The 21,848-nt window shown below is 41.7% G+C and overlaps 1 protein-coding gene across 2 annotated transcripts in view; it reads left to right on the forward strand.

The window, feature by feature from the left end:
- SLF2 (SMC5-SMC6 complex localization factor 2) overlaps positions 1-21,848 on the forward strand; it is a 62,167-nt gene that overhangs the window by 35,467 nt on the left and 4,852 nt on the right. For both annotated transcript variants that reach the window (XM_061636174.1, XM_061636175.1), the window contains exons 7-18: positions 4,522-4,626; positions 5,368-5,535; positions 6,089-6,191; positions 13,032-13,107; positions 14,230-14,371; positions 14,972-15,077; positions 15,703-15,879; positions 16,351-16,448; positions 16,549-16,633; positions 17,362-17,487; positions 19,329-19,406; positions 20,178-20,264. In XM_061636174.1, the coding sequence (XP_061492158.1) occupies positions 4,522-4,626; positions 5,368-5,535; positions 6,089-6,191; positions 13,032-13,107; positions 14,230-14,371; positions 14,972-15,077; positions 15,703-15,879; positions 16,351-16,448; positions 16,549-16,633; positions 17,362-17,487; positions 19,329-19,406; positions 20,178-20,264 (1,351 nt within the window). The remainder of the gene's footprint in view (positions 1-4,521; positions 4,627-5,367; positions 5,536-6,088; positions 6,192-13,031; positions 13,108-14,229; positions 14,372-14,971; positions 15,078-15,702; positions 15,880-16,350; positions 16,449-16,548; positions 16,634-17,361; positions 17,488-19,328; positions 19,407-20,177; positions 20,265-21,848) is intronic.

Below are 21,848 nucleotides of genomic sequence, written 5' to 3' on the forward strand. Positions count from 1 at the left end.
AGGAGGAAGTAAAAGAAGAGATTCTGAGAGTTTTGAAAACCTATAGGAATCTCTTTAGCAACAAACCTGGCCGAACCAGTATAGTTATACATTCCATTGATACTGGAGATCATGCCCCAATCAGATCTGTTCCGTACCGTGCGAATGGGAAAGTTTTGAATGAGATCAAAAAGGAGGTGGAAGAGATGCTGGAATTAGGAGTGATCAGGGAATCCATCAGTCCCTGGGCCTCAAGTATTGTCCTGGTTCCGAAAAAAGATGGAACGACAAGGTTTTGCATTGATTATCGGCTAATCAATAAAATTACTGTCCCAGATGCGTATCCTATGCCTGGGGTAGACGCTATGTTAGAGTTATTGGGGGCAGCAACCATTATCTCTACACTAGATCTCTGTAAAGGATTTTGGCAAATGGAACTAGACGAGCAATCCAGAGCCAAAACTGCCTTCAGTACACCAGATGGGTTATATGAGTTTGTGACCTTACCCATGGGACTAAGGAACTCACCAAGTTCATTTCAGAGGCTAATCAATAGTGTGTTGCGAGGCATGTCAGATTTTGCATTGGCCTATATCGATGACGTGGCCATTTTTAGCAAGTCGGTGCCTGAGCATGTCCAACACCTGACAACAGTATTGGAGGCCTTAAGAAAAGCAGGCCTCACAATAAAAGCTAAGAAATGCCAGTTTGGACTAAAGGAAGTAATCTATTTAGGACATAAGGTGGGGAGTGGGAAAATCACCCCCTTATGGAGCAAGGTGGAGGCAATACAAGCGTGGCCGATCCCCTTAACCAAAAAACAAGTAAGGGCATTTCTGGGTGTGGCTGGATTTTATAGGAAGTTTGTGAGAAATTTTGGGGAAATAGCAACCCCCTTGCATGAATTGACCAAGAAGAAGTGTTCTGAGCGTGTGGTATGGACGGATGAATGTCAGAAGGCTTTTGATCTGCTGAAGCAAGCCTTGTGCCAAGGACCCATATTAATAGCACCAGACTATGAGCAACCATTCATCGTGGCTACAGATGCGTCAGACCTCGCGCTGCGAGTTGTCTTGCTGCAGGAGAGAGAAGGCACTAGACATCCAGTGGCGTACCTGAGTCGCAAGCTGACGCCAAGGGAGAAGAACTATTCGTCGGTCCAGAAGGAGTGCCTAGCGGTCGTGTGGGGACTGAACAAGTTGCGCCCATACGTGTGGGGACGAAGATTCACAGTGACTACGGATCATCGGGCCTTGTTATGGTTGCAGACTATGAAAAACCATAACACTATGCTGCAGAGGTGGTCCTGGGCCCTACAGGACTATCAAGTGGACTTCCAGTTCATCAAAGGCAAGGACAGTGTACTGGCCGATGGACTTTCCAGGCAAGTGGCTGGGACTGCAGTGACGTGACCAGACAGAGGAACAAAGAAAGACATTTTCCCCATAGAGACTTTTATTTGTTAACGCGACGTATAAATCCTGGAACAGGAATAATACTCTGCCGTTGTTTAAGGGGGGGGGGGAAATGTGATGTTCCTATATATTAGTGTATATATGGTAAGTGTTGGTTGTTTAGAGTATACATGGTAAGTAGTGAAAGAGGAGGGAGAGTGAATGGGCAATAGAATGCTTGATGATTGGCTGAATGTCTAAAATGGCTGACAGTATAAATGAAAGGATGACAGGTAAATCTGGGTGAATGTGAGGTGGTAAATTGTGGAATAGGGGGGAGAAGAGAAAGAGTGGATTGCTTGGTGGGGTTTGAGAGAGTTGTTTGTCAGGAGAGAGTGAAGAAGGAGGGAGGTGGAGTTCGGATTAGTATTGAGTAAAACCATATGCTTATGTGCCTTAAGAAGAAATCCTGTTAATCTTGTTAGTTTTGTTATCTGTAATAAATACTTAATTTGGTTTACCAAAGGCCTGATCCTTGGCTGGGGTTTCACAGACCAGAAGGGAGGGTAAGGTAATGACCAAGGCTGAAGGGGAACTGTAACAAATGGTGGCAGCGGTGAAGAGAATAACAATACCAGTATTCAGAGTCTCTGGGAATACTAGTATTGGGACGTTACTGGTGGTTGCCTAGCAGGGGGATCTGTTGAGATCTGTGCTAGAGCGGGGAGAGAAATCATAAGAGAGAGCGGTCCGGACTGGTGGAGTCCCTGGTGGTGCCTAGAGACAGGCAGTAACCACGAGCAGGTAGGAACCTGACAGGGAGAGCCAGGGAAGGACGCCTCACAAGGTCCATTCAGCCTTCCATCCATCTGTGGTCGGGGACACCTTTACCTTTTTAAACTCAGCCAAGCCATGGCAACTTTATAAAAGTCCAAAGGCATATGCTGCCTCATTGACATTGATCCAACAAAGACACCTTTTTAATTAGTCTGGTGTGCTCACTAATAACAAGTTTAAAAAATATCCAATGGCCTCGGAGGGACGTATTTGCCGCCTCTTCTGACACCAAGCATGGATGAGCACTTGAAACAACAGTGTTTAAAAGCTTGCTTAGCTGCAATGGCTTGTGGATGTCTAAGGAGCAACAAATACATTGCTGAATAAAATGTAGCCAGGTCCCATTTTACGTGACCTGTTGACTAGGCATGGCAGTCAAAAGTGTCATCCTTGAATGTGAAAGACCAGGATTCACCAGGCGAACTGGAAAGGCTTTGCCTGTTGGTGTCATACTAGGTGCATCTGCTCCTATAGGGCCACCATCCAGCATATACTGGACTTCTTGAATAAGGGCCTCCAGCTAGGGCTGAAGGTCAGTACACTATGGAGGCAGATACTGACCATCTTGTTAGTCCTCGCCACATCCAACCACCCAGTCAGCACCCAGCTGCTGATAAGTCACTTTAAAGGGTGTGACTGCTTCACATCCCCCAGTTGTCCACTGCTCCTGTCATGGGCTCTACAGAAGGTCCGACATACATTGCAACAGCCCTCATTTGTGCCTCCAAGCACCATAGCTCTCTAGGCATGTTGTACAAGGTCCCCTTTCTCATTGCCATCACTATGGCCAGGCGCATCTCACAGCTGGGGGCCCTCTTCACAGCTCCCCACCCCTGCAGTTGCCACAAGTACCAGGCAGCCCTCAGAACAGACCCTCTCTTCGTCCCCAAGGTAAATATGAGCTTCCACAGTGGGCAGGAGCTACTCTGCTCAAACCCTGCCCAAACCGGCACACTTGTTGGAGAAGAATCTGCACTGCCTGGATGTCAGACAGGCCCTCAAGACCTGTATCAACTGGACCAAGTCTCTCAGGGAACACATACTAGGTCACTAGGCAAGAAGGCGCCAGCAGTGACTCTGGCCCGGTGGCTAAGAACATACATCCAATTGGCATACAAAGCCCTTATGCTCTTGCCACCTGAAGGAGTCAAGGTGTACTCAACAAGGTTGGCCTTGACCATGGCCACCTTCACAACTAATGCACCCTTGATGGGCGTTTGTAGAGCAGCTAACTGGTCTTCTCCATACTCTTTTATCAGACACTACAAGATAGACCACTACACATCTGTGGAGACCTTCTTTGGAAGGAGGATACTGTAGCAGGCAGTATCATTAATTTAGCTGGCTTGCCCTGACCCACCCGGCTGGGACAGCTTTGATATGTCCCATGTGGTGGGCTGGCATCCAGGGAAAAATGAAACATTGGTTCTCACCTGAAAGGTAATTTTACTGGATGCCGGTCCATCATGGCCCTCCCAGTTCCATCAGGGCATAGCTGCTAACTTCATATCATGCATGTATTCATATATAGTTTCCCCTTATTAAAGTACAGTCTTCCCTTTCTTGTCGAGTAGATGTTTTGTAGGTGTTTGCATATAGCTTCCCCTTACTATGGTACAAAATGTTTTTTCCTTTATTTAAAAAGAAAAAAATTCAAGCGATCCTTGCCTCTCTTCAAGCGCTTCAGGCACTTAGGTTAACCAAACATCCACATAAGGATGTAACCTTCATAGGTGGCCAAGAGGCATGCTGTCACTTGCTTGTTGCTTGTTGCTTTTGGCCTTGGTTTTGTTTCTGTGTTTTTGTCTTCCTCTTCTCTTGCATGTCATATCACCCAGAGGACTTGTCTGAAAATGAACTGGCTTCTACAAGTCAGCGACAGCTGACTACTTCCTCAAAGCTACAATGCATTTCCTGTCCTTGGACACAAGATAGCAGGTTAACCCATGTGATGGACTGGCATCCAGTAAAATCACCTTTCATGTGAGAACCAATGGTTCATTCCCACCACTGGCTATGGTAGGCTGGGATTGATGTGCATTATAGTCCAAAGCATCTGGTGGACACCATGTTGTCTACCCCGGCTTACTGTGTTGCAGAGTTTTTACATAGAATGCATATGGTACCATTGATTTCTCATGAATAAACTAATAGAAAAAAGTACCTGTCAGTGAATTTTAGGAATTTGCTCTTGGTTGCTTTTTCTAACTCTAATAACAGAAATACCAGGCACCTGATTACAAGGGAGGAAATGCATGCTGTTATAACCAGAAACCAAGGTTCTTTTTCAGCACACTTATCTCCATTGCAGGATAGATGAACTAGAGCAAGAGCTACAGCACGTCAAACAGGGAGCTGAAATAAATTGTCAATATGAAGAAGAATCTAATGATGGTGAACTGTCTGCTGAACACAGGTCTTCTAATTAATCTGTTTGCTTTCTCATGTGGTTGCACTCAATGAATACTGTCTCATTGACCACTGTAATCTTCCCCTTTTATCTTTCTAATAGTTTCCTTTAATATCTCTTTGGGGTCCATTCATTTATATTCTGTATACCTGATTGTGAAGCAGTGGCCTGGTTCAGATAATTTACTGTCCTGGTGATTGAGAACAAGCACAGCAAGCCTCTGGCTCATGTTGTTCCCTCCTTTCTGTGTGAGATGATGAGAGTGAAAATTTTCATTTTAGAACAAACCATAATTCTGCTTTGGATGCTGACTCTGGGGAATTGTGGTTTTTGAGTTTCTTTGTTTTTGTTTTAAACAAAACAGAATTCTGAATTTGGTTTAACTATCCTAAGTCCGTGAGTTAAGAAGTAACCCTAGTTACATGGATTATTCTAGAGTAAAAGTGGAGCTTTCATTCTCCTTCTCTCCTGCACAAAGGAGGAGAGGGGAGTCATACCATGTGAGTCCAAGATTTGCCATAGTTTGTTCCCAATCACCTAACCGTGTGTCATGTGAAGGATAGGGGTCTGTGTACTGCAGCTCCCATTGTGTCTGACCATTGGCTATGCTGGCTGGGGCTGATGGCAGTTGGAGTCCAACAATATCTGGAGGGTACTATGTTGGCCACACTAGCCTGAAATGGATAAATTTGCGGGATAACTGTTCCTTAAGGATTATATTTTTACAGATGTGATTTTGTGTTACAGAGCATTTTTAGAGAGATTTTCAGTAATTAGTGATGCTATTCCTGACCAGCACCCAGGAGAAAATATATTTCAAGTAGCACATGCTGGGAAAATCTTCAGTCAGCATAACCTTGATTTGAGGAACTCTGGATTTCATCCCCAAAACCCTATTGAAAAATATCTTCTTGGGTAAGGGTAGATTTTGACAAAACAATGTCTTTGTTCTTAAAATATCATGCTAGTAAAATGTTATCCATGTGGATAGTTATGTATGCTATTTAGTAGTTTGCCAAAATCCTGGAAGGTTATCTGCTTCTAGTGTATGCATGCTATCCTTATTAGTCTGTGGGAGTCTCCTATTACACAAGTTTTGGAAGCAGAAGTTACACACATAATGGAATGTCAGTCAAATTTGTGTTGCTCATTAAGTGATCAGGTTACTATTTGATCATGGAAAAATATAATGTAACACTTTTCAATAAGCCTAATTACTCTTGCATCTGATTTGGCTTAGGGGGTGCCCTATATTTTCACAAAGGTAGCAGTAGCTGGCCCTCCTCCTATGCTTGCACAAGGGTTTTCTGTGAGTCCCACATACGAGGCTATAATTTGCCATTTAGAGCCCCTGTTTCAGTCTGATAGCTTTTACTGTTTTGAGTTAGGTTTTTTGAATCTCAGAGTTTTTAATACATATATTAAACCTTGAAAACATGGAAGTGATTCTTGGTGGTTCTTTCTGCAGATCAGGAGTGACACAGCAACTTTTTGTAATCATTGAAGGCTTACTTATGTCTGCATACCATAGTTCATCTTGTCCTGTCCCCATTTTAAAGTGGATGTTTCAGGTAAGGTGTGTTGTATTTGATGTTACATTGTAGATTGCTAATCCTGAAGCCCTATTAGATGTGAACTTTAATTAGTTTTTATCTCTAGCTAATTCTTTTAGATTGCCCATGTTCTACCTACACACACGTACCCTCTCTATGGTTCTATGGATCTCTTGCTAAATCCAAGGAACGTGTTCAGCCTTTCCAGTTTAAGCCAATATTACACCTTTCTCTGTGGCTTTCCAGGAATTGGCCGCTCTGGTACTATGTTACAATGCTGATAAGTAGAGAGCAGGCGTATAGAACGTTTCTTCAGTTACACTTCATTCGGCAGTGAATCCTACATAATTTAGAAAGGATGAGCAGTGTTTTAAACTAGCCATTTAGCAGAAAAGTTTGCAGTACTTTGCATTTAATGTGGTACCTGCTTACCTCTTCTCCCTGCACTGCCATACCCCTCACCCCCAATGCAGAGCAGGCTATTAGATCCCTTCATATTGGCACTTTTTATTAGTCATAGTAAGGATTCCACAAGTACACCAACCCTTGTATTCTGCCTGAGAAAGGGGTTCAGATTTGACAGACTATTGGATCTTCACTGCCTTACCAAAATGGTTTCCACAAAGGAGGACAGGACTTGAAAAAGGCTTTATGATATGGTTGACTTCAGACATACTGGTGCAAAAACCCAAATCTTAAATCTGTTCGCAAAGGAAAGTTTTCTGATTTGTACTCCTAAGCCTTCACAATAGGTAGATTGGAGATTGCTCTAAATAGGAAGGTAAAGATGGAGATTATTCTCCTTGGTTGGTCTCTTTAGGATGCCTTTCTGACACTTCCAGATCTGGCAGAATTACTTATCTGCAGTTTTGTTTGAAGATACCTCACTTTTTTTTTGAAAATTGTATTGATATAGAAGAAAACAACAGTAAACAGGTAACAATACCACAAAAACAACTATCCCCCCCAAGCCGAACAACTTTATATATTTCCCATTACAACAGTGCAAATAAATAAATTATGTAATCCAATAATTTTTGTAGCTGTTGGCAGATTATGTTGTAAATCATATTCGGATGAATATTCAATAAATTTCCAACAGATGGTAGTAAATGCTTGTGTTTTATCTTTCCCCTGGAATTGATGAAGTTCATTAGATATTTTTTCCATCGCTGCAATATGCCAGATATTTCTGTACCATAATGACAAATCTAGACCATCTAAAGTTCTCCATTTTTGTACAATGAATTGGCAAGCCTCCATCAACAAAAGACAATAAAATTTAAAATTTCAGGTCCATATTAATACCTAGATAAAATGACAATAAACATAAGCCAGGATCCATAATTGTATTTTCTATTGTTATATTTACCATTTCCTAACTGATCGCCATCCAGCACACCTGAACCTGTGGGCAACTCCACCAGAGATGTAAGTATGTACTCCTGTTGGAGCAGCCCTGCCAACAGTTTGTTGATGTGATATGTGATAATTGGACTGGTGTCATATACCATGTACGGAAAACTTTTTAATTAGTTTCCTTAAGTTTAGCAGAAATGGATTTATTCCATTTGTTACTATATATACCTTAATCCATTCCACATCATCTAGTTCCAGTTGTAAATCATCCTCCCATTGCTTTCACAACCCAGCCATTGAGTCCATCTGGGTTTCTACGATACTTTTGTAGAATGCCAACACCAATCCCCTTCCACTCATATCTGTCTCCAAGAGTGTCTTTTCAAATCTTGTCAGGGCCCTAGTAACTTGTTGTGTAGTTTGAGGGTCTCGAAGGAAATATTCTAGTTGATGCTTCTGAAGTCATCCCAAGGACAAACCTGGTGCTGTATCAGTGTAACAGGTCTACCCCCAACAAAGAAATCACTTAAATGGAAATATCCCTGTTATTTCCATGATGCCACCAAACTGTGTAGAGAATCATCCGTTAATCCAGGATAATACTGGAGGAGAGTCAGGGTGAGCAGATTAGAGACATTTTGGGCTGCCATTTTTTCCATATTAAAAAAGTATTTTTAGTTTATAGGTTATGAATATTTTAAAGACAAAGTGTATATTTATCCAAAAAAGGGAGTGACCCCAGAGGACTACATCCCAACATGTCTTGTTCAGTGTGTATCCATGCTTTGTCGGCTTCCATTATCATGAAGCTTAGTTTCCTCAATTGAAGGGCTTCATAATATATCTGTTGATGAGGCAGGCCCCATCCTCCTTCACCTGACTTTTCATAATACAGTTTCATTACTACACATAGACTTTTTTTCTGGAGGACAAATGAATTAAGCATCATTTGCCATTTTTTAAAAGTTCTTGGATGAATGAGGATGGGGAGAACCTGAAACAGGTATAGAAACCAGGGTATACCCATAAGGGAAAAATATGCCACCATGTTTGTGTGTATAAAACAAACAAGAAAGGACCTCTACAACCTTTGAATTAAACTAATATTCCTCCATAATTCTGCACTGACATTGTGATAAGCTTCCATAGGACTAACCCTCCCTCTGTCTCCCCGCCCCCAGTGCCTTACATAAGACATTGGGGTATATTCCATTGTCTGTGGTCCAGATACGAAATCCCGCCGCTATCCATGGGCCTTATAATGTTGGGGGCAAATAAGCATGCTATTAATCCCATTAAAACTGTTAACATCTTCATGTGACAGAGCCCAGCTGTTGCCCTCCTCCTTGTTGGAAAGGGGACAAGAGCAACTCTGTTGTTCTTTTGTTTGTTTGTTTGTTTATGGCCTTTGTGCACATCCGAATACAAAAGAGGTCAAAACTTGATAACACTGCCAAGGAAGTAGTATTCATTGGGTATTCTTCAACACAGAAGGGATATCGAGTAATAGATCCCAACACTGGCAAAGTTGGAGAATACAGAGCTGTTCACTTTGATGAAGGAAAGTGTGCACACTAACCAGAAGGGGCGCCACACCAAACAGATGACAGCAAAATGGAAGAAGCTGAGTTATTCTTCCACCACAAAAAGGTATAACAATAATACACCTGCAGAGGAAGGTGAGGAGTCTGAGCCAGAAGAGGCTACAGAGCCAGAAGGGGCAGCCAACGCACCAGCACCCAGATGCTCTGAACGCACCAACAGAGGTGTACCACCAGAAAGACTTGCTTACTTTGTGAGAGATGAACTTCCAGAGCCAGAGACTTGGAAAAAAATTGAAGCCTTACCCAAAGCTGAAGCTGAGAGGTGGAGGCAGCCAGCCAAGGAAGAGCTGGAAGCTCTACACAAAAGTAAAACTTGGGACACTGACCAAGCTTTCTCAAGAAAGAAAGCTGTAGGCTACAAGAGGAAATTCAAGAAAAAGCCAGAAGCTAAAGGAAACATTGAGAGATACAAGACAAGCCATCAGAAAATGTCTGTATATCAGTACTGTTACCAGGCCAGATGTGGTGGAAGCAGTGGGATTTCTGTGCCAAAAAACCAGCTCACCAACCAAGAAGGACTGGGGAGCAATCAAGAGAGTGGCGAGATATCTAAAGGGCACTACAACCATGAAACTGAAGCTAGCAGCTACCCGAGATCCCAAACTAGTGGGATATGCAAAGGCTGCTTGAACTGTTCAAAGATTTAGGCATCTCTATACCTGGGCCTGTTGTGATGCATGAGGACAACCAAGGATGCATCAAACTCATGGAGTCAGGAGGGGTGAGTACACGAGCCAAGCACATAGACGTGAAGCACCATTTCATTAGAGATACCTACTGCAGAGGACTACTCAAGAAGGAGCATTGTCCAATGGAAGACATGACTGCAGACACTCTCACGAAGGCGTTGGGCAAAGTCAGACATTGCAAACTGCGAGTCAAGATGAACCTCGTGGGCTAAACCAAACACTCGTTGAGAAAGGGTGTTGGAAGTGGGGCAAGAGCAACTCCTGTTTCGTTCTTTTGTTTATGTTCCAGAAGGGAGATAGAGTTAGGGTCCTCCAAATGGCTAGGCTTGACTACCTTTACCTGTGATGCTCTGACTGACTGTCTGACTTCCGTCATTAGACTGATATGCTTAGGGAAGCTTACCTGCCCCTCCTCCTTCCGCCGTTTCCCTTCTCTTCTTCAACCGTCCGAGAGAGAGGAGACACCTTTGTCTCTGCTCTCTCCCTCCTGAGCCATGAGGGCAACTCCCAAACCTGGGTATTGCACCTACAACTTAGTTAGAACTAGTTATGCCTTCCTGTCTACTATGTATTTCTATAAATAAAGTAGCTTTTCTTATTTTACTAAGTCTTAAGTCTCAGTGAACTCAGTGCAGGGTAAAAGCCTGCTTTCTTAGGTAAACGCACACACTGGCACACATGCATCTCAGACCATTGACAATCTCTGCTAACATTTATACAAATTTACATAACACTCCCAATGTAACAGATTACCCATACATAACTTTTATAACCAAATGTATACAACCGAGTTATCGGAGACTTTTACCCGTACATTATGAGACCTTAAACACAGAGAAATAGCTCATATAAGCAGATATGTTTCCCATTCTTCAAACCAGTTAGACTCGAACGGTAACTTCTCCAGTGTCATTTTTTCCTTCTCGTTGGTGGACCTTGTGTTTCTTTGAGGTCATGGGGTAGGAGGAATGAAATCAATTCAGAGTTGGCGGCGGCACTTGACAGCTTACAGGGATGTTTTCCAATAATCCCCTGCTAGCACCACATCCAACAGGTCGTCTGACTCAAGATCTTCCTCTTCCCACTGTTTGGGAATGTTGAATAAAGACAGCACACGAGACCTCCTTTGTCATTGTTCTATGTAGGGTACCATCCACTTTGGTGAGCAGAGCAAAGGGGAACCCCTATCTATATCAAATTCCTGAGTTGTGTAGGAGTTCTGTCATTGGCTTGAAGCAGCAGCAACAACACAGGATTTCCGTGCTCAGATCTTGTAGAAACATAATGGGTCACCCATCATATTTAGTTGAACTCTTGGCCCTTATTGCTTTGACAAGTTTTTCTTTGTTGGCATAGTGGTGAAAAGCAACAACAGTGTCCTGTAGCTTGGGGCCTAGACTACAGTGTGTCCGTTCCATATTAGATTGAGACAACTCGATGTCTGGTACTATTTCCTTCCACCAGTTTAGAAGTAATTGAAGCACATCTATTGGGTCAGAGCATTCTTTCAAACCACAAATGTGGAGTTTCCGCCTTCTCCTGCGGTTCTCCTTGTCATCCAGACGATTCTGGAGATCTGTCTGACTTAATTATCAGTTTTATCGCGTCCTTATGTTGCAAAGAAATATCCTTCCCTGCAGTTTTAGCAGCTTCATCAACTCTCCCTGTTGAAATGTTTTCTTCTAAGGGCTTAAAACTGTCATCGCATTTTTAATGAGATCTGCATGCATAGTTTTAGCTGTATGGCTAAGGCCTCTATGGTCATCCCCTGAGATGGGGCCTGGTCTTCTTTATTAGATTGGGGAGCCTTGGATGCCATTTTGTGAGTAATTGCATCTCCCACTTGTTAGCATCGGACCAAAAAGTGGTTTAAATAACTAGTAACAGTGTGATCTTTACTCCCCACAACACCCAGGAGCATACCACATTCCTACCTATCTGTTTGAAGAAACGTTTACAGGTCTCGGTTGGCTGTAAAGGCGTTTTATTTGGTTCGGGAACTGAGTCGAGGAGTTAGCCTGCTACCGCATTGCAGTTGTGCATGCTCCCCTCAAAATACCACACATTTTTATTAAATACATAAAGTAGCTTATAATGCAAAAAATATATGGTGCTAACACTGATAGAAGAATCCAGAGGGTCCCTCCCCTCACATCTGAAATCCCAGAAAAACTGGGGGCTAGAGTAGAGTTCTTTCTGGCTTGCCAGGGTACATCGAGCTTCCCCATCTGTTCATTCTGTGGCGAATGGCTTGTATCAGGTTGGACTTTCCATTGCCATCATACGCTTCCCGGGAAGGAGGGATAGAACCTCTCAGTGATCCCCTAGCTAGTGGTAGAGGCTAGAGTCTCATTCCGCTACAGTTCTTGTATTGCAATAAATTGTTCTTAAAAGTGCTTAACATTGGTTTGATTGTTCCTAAGGTGTTTTCTTCATTGTAGTATGCCGTAAAATGCCCCCTTGGCCAATGTATATGTGAAAATTGTGAAATGATTCCACCTCTCTTTAACCTCTGATTGGCTATAAGAACATAATATAAGCCTGCTGGATTAGTCCAATGGTCCATCTAGTCCAGCATCCTGTTCTCACAGTTGCCCACGGGAAACCCACAAGCAAAGAGCACTCTCCCCTCCTGCAGTTTCCAGTAACTGGTATTCAGAATCATGGAGGTAGAGCATAGCCACTGTGGCTAGTAGCCATTGATAGCCTTATCCTTCATGAGATTTACAGCTGCTGCAGGCTATTTTCTGGCATCCCTTTGTTTTTTCATATGTTTTTCCTTTTGGGAAGGGGTTAAGAAGACTGTTAGCATATTCTCTCCTACACTATTATTCCTTTCCAGCTTACTCTCAGTTCTTCAGTTTATAATGTATATGTTGTATGACACTTATTACTTGTCCCCAGGAAACAAATGAGGATATCTTGTAGTTTAGAAATTGTGGATTTAAAAGTGCTGCCATTTCTCTTTCCTCGGTATAGCAATTTAGAAGAATACTTGAGACCAAAACTAAATCAGTGGTTATTCTTATTTTCATTGGTCAAAATCCTATTTATTCCTAGCTATTTGGAATGATTAAGTTTTTTGGTACATCAGATCCATTTGTGCTATATGCTATAGTAATTCTTTATCACAATACCAAGGGTACTGGATATGTGAAAGCTCTAATTGTGTTAGGTGACCTTCAGGTTTATTTTTTCTTGAACAGATGATGTCAATTCACCCAGACAGCTCTGTGTCAAGAAAGATTTTGGATATGTTAATGACATTAACAATTAAAAATGGTGAGTATTGTAAGGTAAAACTGGAGGGAGAACTTGTCATTCTACACATGGGGTCAAAACCCTGCAACAATCTTCTCACTTGTCACATGATTCATTCAAACATAACAGTCTAAGCTAATCATTTTTAAATTAATGTCACGGACAAGGTTCCTATTTAGGCAGAGCAATATGGTGGTGAAGAGTAACAGAGCACTTCCAGCTCACTGTAATGGGGGAATGGTGAGGAGGCAGGCTTTTCCTTCAATTTTCTTTTGCCATTTTCCTTCCAGGTGTGATCAGTGGGAGGGAATTAGCTTTGCCAGCATTAGGGCTGGCATAGTTGAGGACTGTTTTGGGGAGTGTATTAAGAATGGGGATGCTTAGGATTCTGCAGATCCTCAATTACCTTACCCCTGGAATGCTTAGTTTAAGTCCACATTCCTGATGGGAGATATATGCCCATGAGGTTTTCCATGGGCACACTAGAGGCGCCTCTGGAAGTGACAGCACAGTCCCATTGGTGGGCCTCTCTCTTTGCCATTGAAACAGCTCTTAAGCTACTGTGTAAGGCCTCCTCAGTTGCTCAAATTCCAGTTGTGGGATCTCACTCTAAGCCTTGTACATGCACACCCTTTCATTAAACTAACAGTAGGCACAGCAGTATATGTGGGGGTGGGATACTCGTGTGCAAAGAAACCAAGTTCTGGCTGACATGAAAAGTTGAGATCAGAGCAAACTATATAATGAGACTAATGTATGTAGACTATATAAATAGTTCTGTATCTTTCTATGTAGATGTGCATAGATATTTTCTGCCAGATTTCTCAGGTGAATCATACCAATTTCTTATTTGCTTCTCTGAAGGTCATTGTCTCTCCCTTGCATAGAGCAGATGTACAAGAGTGGTGGGAAAATGTTAAAAAATAGTTCACTTTGTCTTAGAAAATACACCTGCTATGACCTGAAGAACATACTGTGCTCATGTCACATTCTGCTATTTACTAATGCTATTGAGTCCCCTCTGCTATATTCAGGAACTACTTAAAGTAGAGGTCATATCTGAGAGAACTCCTTATATGTGTACAAATATGCTCATTGTGCTGTCTGGTTTGGGATTAACTGTCAAGTGTTATCTCTCTGCAGCTTCAGCTAGCAATGGCCAACCAAAGCCATGGATTCCATCATTACTTGATATAGCAACTGTGCTAATCAACATGGGTGTTCCTTTCAGTGCACTTTTTCCTCTGCGGCATTTTCAACCTACCTTTTCTGAAGATGATATTATGTAAGTGTCTAGCATAATAGCAGGGTTTTTTCCAGAGAGCTATTCCGGAGTTTATAGAGATTTGTGACTTCTATTGCATTCAGATTAGCATGTGGCTGAGGTTTGCTGCCTCATGGCTCATACTGCAGCGTAGTGAGCACAAAAGAGTTGTGGACTAGGATTGATTGCTCACTTCCTTGTATCTCATGTGTTTTAACAGAACATTTCTTTCTTTGGCTAACTATTGTCCAGTTTCTAAGGATTATTGTTGCAGTTCAAGTGAACTCAGATACACAGTTATATGTCAAGTGACCTTGTCCTCTTCATGCACTGGTATTGGGGCTGTGACTGGCAGTGGGTTGTGACCAGAATACACTTACCTACTGTTTAACTGATACATATGTTGTTGACCTATAATGTGCCATATTCAAGTAGTGATCTTATGCTATGGTTTTTATAATTTTTTCTCCTATACATATTTTCCTGTCTCCTGAGACCTCAAGATGCAGACTTAAATGACATTACGTCTAAACTTTATCTTCCATACAAATGTGACTAGGCAGAGCTATCTTGAGCAGAAATTATAAATAAATTTAATGAGAAATTTCCTTTTTTTGTTAGGTCTGAAATGTGTGAGACTACGAGGAAACAACCAAGCGGAGATATCCTTGGAACCACAATTCCTTTCTTTTTTCTGATAGACACCAATCTTTGCAGTATGACCAAGGTGAGAATGCCCCTACTTTTCCTGTTTTTGAAAAGTCCTCCGTTGTGCATAAGTGTATTGAGTCTTGCTCTACCTGCTGGTAATAGTCAGCATGGTTGACAGCTCCAATCACCAGCTCCCCTCCTCCCCACCAGGACACACAGCCATTGGGGAAGACAGGGAGAGGAGGAAGGAACAACTTGTTTGCTTTGCCCCGTGAAGGGGCTTTCAGAGTGGGGAGACAAGGAGTGAAGGGGCAGTCTTGGTTGTTGCCAGCCAGCCATGTGCTGCTGATGGGCACTTGCTTCGCTTGGTATATTAATTGAGGAGGAAAATGAAGAAGTGAAGGGGCCTCCATCTTGGCTGTTCGTTGCACAGGAGCCACACGCTTTACATCATGAAGCTTTCTAAGTAGCAGATGGATCTTGACTGCTAGAGCTTTTTTTATCTTTCAGTGAACAGTCTAATGTGTCTTATTGGTGATTAGCAGAAACTGACCCCTAGTACAGTGAACTAGGTTCCATTCTCAGGCAACAATAGTGAATAAAGGAAAAACACTGTCTGCACCTGTAGTATATGATTGAGCTCAGAATTAATATTGCTAAAATCTTGTTCTAAAACCATTATCCTCTTTTATCCCCTTAAGTTTCTACGGCTGTGTATAAGCATATACCCAGAAGGTTACACAGACAAAGAAATATTTTTGTTGCTGTTGCTGCTGTTTAAACTGAGTTTGGAAAAAGAGCTGAAGCAATTTCCCCTAGTGGATTTGGAGTGCCTTATTATAAAACTGCTGGAAAATATCAGAGAGTGGGAGACAAAGGTAAATTCATCAATAATTGTTTAGTGTAATCTGTATAGAATTCAGTTTAATTTTGCAATAACCCCCAGAATCAATTAAACAGTGTATTCAGCCATGTTTTGAGGAATTGCTGTTTTAGTTAAGCTCTTAAAGAAATATAGTCCTTTAAACCTCAAATCATTTGCTAGTAAATACTATTTATATTGGATGCACTGATTGAAAATATCACTTTTTTGTCTGAGAAGAGGAAAATGTATCACAACTACCACTATTGCTGAAGCTAATACATGATGATCATTTTTTAGATAGTAAGCATGGATATTAGAGCACGCCATCTTATCCTGTAACGTGCCATGTAATGCTCAACGTTGGAATACCATTGTTAAAGAAAAAACATTGACTCTTGTATGCATTGTATTGAAACTGTTTTGGTATTTTTTGCAGTTGCCCTCAATTTCTACTAATGAATATTTCTCTTTGCTTTCTAATAAGATGCCAGAGTTATGCCTTGCAATAAGTTGCCTGTCCAGCCACCATCATGATCTCTTATGGCTGGTTCAGTTTGTCCCCAATTGGATAACACGAGGAAGGTAAGCCTTACTGTAATACAGTTCAGTGTGCATGTCACTTCAAAACACAGAAAGCACTAAGCTGTAGAAAATAATATTTATTTAAATATTTCCCTTTCAGACAAGTAAGAAGACAGCTTAGCTTAGTAGTAATTTCAAAGCTTCTTAAAAACCATGTGAACGTACCCAACAGTCCTGACCAGCAGGTACAGTACAAACTCCTTTTAATAACTCTTGTACTGCCTTTCTAGAGTTATAGCTATTAAACTAATAAATTATCTTCACTGACCGTTTAACTCTCCAAACACATTATGTTACTCTCCTTAGGAGGGCATCAAATCCCACAAGTAGACTCCAGTCTTTCTACCTATTTCCCCCCCCCTCCCATTTTCTTTATTATAAATGAGGGAAACCTGCTTATCTCACAGTTTTATCTGTATAGATTCGATAGACATAACTAGGCTTTCCTCATTCAGGGGCAAAGTATTTTGGAAGTCTGAGACTAAAAGAAAAGTTGGTTCCAAAATGTGCCCAGTTCCTACTCATCTTCAGTAGCCCACTTTGGAGCCCACCAATTTTGAGGGAGACCCTCTCTAGTCATCCGTATACCTTGACGCTGCTTGTTATTACTATCTCTCCTTTCTGATGCTTGATGCCTTCCAATAAACTGCTTTTTGTGGTTCCTTATGCATGTAACTTCAAAGTAAACTAGATCCTGAGAATTTTCAGGGTTCTGATGAGAGCCCGTTAGACGAGCAGAAGTTTTGGAGGCTGCACAAAAAAAGATTTGTGAGGCCACATTCATATTATCCTCTGGACTTTTATCTTTTAAAAGGGTTTAAAATTGCTCTTCTTAATGGTGTCAAAAGCCAGTAACCATTAGTAAGCTGTGCTTCTCTCTAATCTGTTTTTTTTTCTTCCTGGGATTAAATAGATGTCACTTCTGTGTAACGATCTAGTGAAGATGAAACCTTCAAATCTGCTAAAGAGAATATCTGAAACAGTGAAACGCCAGGATGGTCTTAGTAATGAGTCTTTTCTTTCTGAATTTGAACCCCAGGTAATGTCAGATACTATTTTTGAAAAAGTAGGGTCCCAGGGTCAAATGTAAGATAGGTTGGGAGCCAGATGGGCAGGGAATGTGTTGGTTATTTGCATAAGAGATGCTGATAGGTCAGAAGGCAAGCAAGGGCAAGGTGGGGTGAAGCAAATGAAGGACTATGGGTTGTATCCAGTGTTAGGCCTACTCAGAACAGACCCATAGATATTAATGGATATTACTAACTTAGGTTTATTAATTCCAGTGAGCCTACTCTGAGTAAGACTAAAGTGGATAAAATCCTAAGTTTTATTGTATTGCTTATTACATTTTTATGATTTTGTGTGGCTGCTCTGAGGGCCCTGTTCAGGTAGAAAAGCAACCTATAAATTTTAATATAACATGCAGGAAGTTCTCTGTTCTGACCACAATTGATCAACAAAGCTCCTGTGGGGATTAGTAAAGATCATACTGCTTTTCCTAACCAGTCTCACGTTAGAAATTATTAGGGGTGAGTCTGTCAATGCATTAGAGTGTTCCTAAAAATGTGTGTGTCAAGTTCAGTCTGACTTGTATTTAGAGCCAAAAGTGAAATCCAGGTATTTCATCTCTGACAAATGCTTTGCTCACCCTTATCAGCATAAGTGCTGGTTCTCCTGTTGTCTGTAGAACAGTTCAGGGCCAGAGGCTTCCAGTGTCCCACTGTACAATAGTGTGAGCCTGCTTCTGGCTGTGACCCATTGGGAGGTAACAACTGCCTTTGTTTCATTAGAGCTGGTTGCTTTGTAAGTTTTTTTATTATTATTGGAACCCCTAAAGCCATTATAAAGAACAGGCTGGTTATTGCCTACTCTTTTTGTTTACTCACCAAACTCTTGTTAAATATCAGTGTATTCTGGAAAATTGTTATTAATGGTACCAAGGGCTGGTTCACACTTGGCCACCATGTAGGTTGTACACTGGGTGCAAGTATGTGTGTGTTGGGAGAATTGGTAGTGCATATGGCTTCACTTTTTATAATGATGGACTCTTTACTGAGGCTGTGCACCGGATCTGGCCAAAGCCTGGATCCTGAACTGAATTGGGCCAATTGGGGGGAATCCAGGCTTCAGCCAGATCAGGTGAGACGGACCTGGGTCAGAGCAATCTGTGCCTGTTAAGAGGCAGGGCGGCAGGGGAGGGAAGGAGAGAGAGACAGGCAGCTTCTGCTAAGTTCAGTGCCCAGCTGTTTGCAAAAGGGTAAACATACCCATATTCAACAGGACTGAACTCTGCTCATCAACTGGTGAGCAGAAGGGTCAATCCTGTACCCTGAGGGATGGAGACGCAGCATCTCCTTCCCCCCCGACCATAATTTTAATTAGGTTTTCAAACCCTGATTAAATATGTGGTTGGGAGGAAGGGACAGGAGGCATGGTGGCTCCTCCTTTCCCTTCCCCACTGCATGTTTATAGCATTTAAAGCCCTAATTAAAATACTAGGGCTCCCTCCAATTTGATTTGGGGCCCAGATCCACGTCAGGTTGGTCCCAGATCGGATTGGGGATGTGTACACAATCCTACTCTTCACTTTCCATTGGATTTTTTTGTAAATATGTTTTGTTTCAGCATCTTAAGGATTGAGCAAATAAACAATATTTATTGTTCTCGTTCTGGTTGTACATGCCTTTCCAACTATATATGCTCTTTAATGTGAGCTGGCATTATATATGCAAATACTATAACTGTGTAAATGTGCTCAGATTGTAGGCTATTCAGCTTTCATAGAGGATCTGCAAAAGTTGTACTGTCTATCTTTTCCCCTCAAAGAAGGGGAATCCATACTATTGAAAGCTAGACTAAATACTTCCTGTTCATTTTTAGGCCTACTATCTGACGTATGTTCTTCTTCACTTGGTCAGGGAAGCCAGCAATTTTGAGGTTGCAAGTTCTAATCAAAGGGTAAGTAATTGACTCGGGTTAATTGATGACACATGAGAAGAGTTTTTTGCATGAAGACTTGCGTGCATTTGCCAAATGTTCCATGGAAGTGGTGGTCAACTAGTTTGGTTGGGGTTGGGGTTGTGTTCCTCATCTAGAGAACAGATTTTCTTCTAGATTCATCTCTTCATGAAGGCTTGAATAACTTCTGTAGACTTTATAACTAGTTCAGCTGGTATGCCACCAGTTTGGTTGGTATGCCACTCTGGAAATAGGTGAACTGGCCACAGTTATCCATGCTTCGGTAATATCCAGGCTTGATGTACTGCAATATGCTCTATGGAGGGCTGTTCAAAATATGACAGCCAAATTGTTGACTGGGACCATTTTCATGGTTGGAACAGCTTCATTGCCTCCCTGTTCGTTTCTAGGCACAATATAAATATTACCCTTAGCAATAAAGCCCTACATGGTCTAGGACAGTCTTCCCACAACCCATGGCCTATTTTGAGGGTATTTATTGTTTAAATTGTTAATTTGTTGGTTGCTTGAGAATTGTTATAAATGGAAAGGCAGGATGTTACTATAAATCTCCAGGTAATATTTAAAATATTTATGACATTGTACTATTGTAGAGTGATTAGTAAACCAAAGTAAACTACACTGAAAACGTAACAAAGAGTTTAAGTTTTAGGGAAGGTGTCAGTTTGAAATGTTGTTTCTAATATTTCCACTTCTGATCTCAAGAAAATATAACTTTGAGGTAGTGAATTTTTTTTAACTTTCATTTAGAAATGGCTGCTGAAACTCTGTAGTGCTTTGGAAAAACATGTGAAATGTGATATTAGGGAAGATGCTAGACTGTTTTATAAAACTAAGGTGAGTTGTCTTGTACTTCTTTTTATCCTCATAAGATGAGTCGTCATGAGGACATTCACTACTTTTTATTTCTATATGCAGTCAAAGATTCGTAAACTTGCAAGATTGAGGGGTTTTCTTGGCTAGGGCATAGATGTTCATTTATGGGCTCCAGAATGCTGATTTTAGGGCTGCTTCTCATACGTTTATTTAAACAGGTGTGCACCTCAAATCAGTCCTGCATTTTTATATGTGGGAGTAGATTTAAATGCTTGCTGAGAATAATGCTGAAGCAGCTGATCATGTAAACCCTCAGTATCTGAGAGCAGAAAATCTTGATTTACTTTCAGATATCAACCCTGCAATACAGAATAATACAGAATGCATGCAATGTATGACAATGCATTGAGTGAGAAAAATGCCCTGTCCTTTAGTATACTATGCTTCTCAATTCTAATTGTAACCAGCTGTGATTTCCTTTCTAATTCTAGTAAGCTCAGAGTACTTCATCCTCTTAATTTTTGATGTTAAGGCTGTGAGTGCATTTCATATATAGCCAAAATGGCACCCTCTACACACAAGAGACAAGGTGTTGGCAGACTAAGGGGAAGCCAAAAGCCTGCAGAAGATCTTAAAGATAAGACCCCCAAAATAGCACAGAAGACTGTATCTTCAGTTGTCACATAATGCTTGCAAACAGGGTGTGTGTGGAGGGGGGAAGAGACAGAGAAAAGTGGGAATGGCGTATCATAGAAGAGGGCATGATTGGCTGAAAGAGTAAACAAAAACACTCCATGGTGCAACTTTTTTGTTGCTGGTTCCTGTCAGGACCCTTCCTGTCAGCATCCCACCTCAGGCCACCACCTGCTAGGATCCCGCCCGTGGCTACCGCCTTGTCACAGTCCCACCTCAGGGTCCTGGTTTTGTTATCTCACTGGCTCTAGCACAGATCTCACAAGATCCCACTGCTAGGCAGCACCACCAGCCACTCCCTATTTCACAATATTGCCTTGAGACTTTGCCTTAGTCTCCTTCTGGCTTATTGTTACTTTGTGTCTGGGTGCACTTGCAGTCCACAACCCCCCTGTATCTTTGTGCCTATAAAGCATACAGCCCTGGGTTGCTCTGGATACTTGATAATGTTACACTGTCTCTAGACCGCTGCCACCATTTGGTACTATTTCTCCACCTTGGTGAATACCCTGCCCACCCTTCTGGTCTGTGAAAGCCCCAGCCAAGGATCAGGCTTTTGGTAAACCAAGAAAATATTTATTTATAAACACCAGGAAATAACAAGATTACTTAAGGTATATTTAACAAGCATATGGTTTCATATATTGCGTTACTCTTTATGTTTCTGGTCATATATAATCTGCCTCAATACCAGCCTAATGCAATCCAACCCACAACTCCCTCAACTCCTCACAACCCAAAACAACCAACCCTCTCTCAACTGTCATCCTCTCATTTATACCTTCAGCCACTCAAACGCTCAGCCAATCATCATACAGCATTCTCCAGCATTCTAGCCCATGTACTCCCCCCTCTCACTCAGTCCACTTACCATATATACTTTAATAAACCTGCACTTACCATATTTACAGT

This window comes from Rhineura floridana, chromosome 7 (genome assembly GCF_030035675.1).
Source record: "Rhineura floridana isolate rRhiFlo1 chromosome 7, rRhiFlo1.hap2, whole genome shotgun sequence".
NCBI lineage: Eukaryota > Metazoa > Chordata > Lepidosauria > Squamata > Rhineuridae > Rhineura > Rhineura floridana.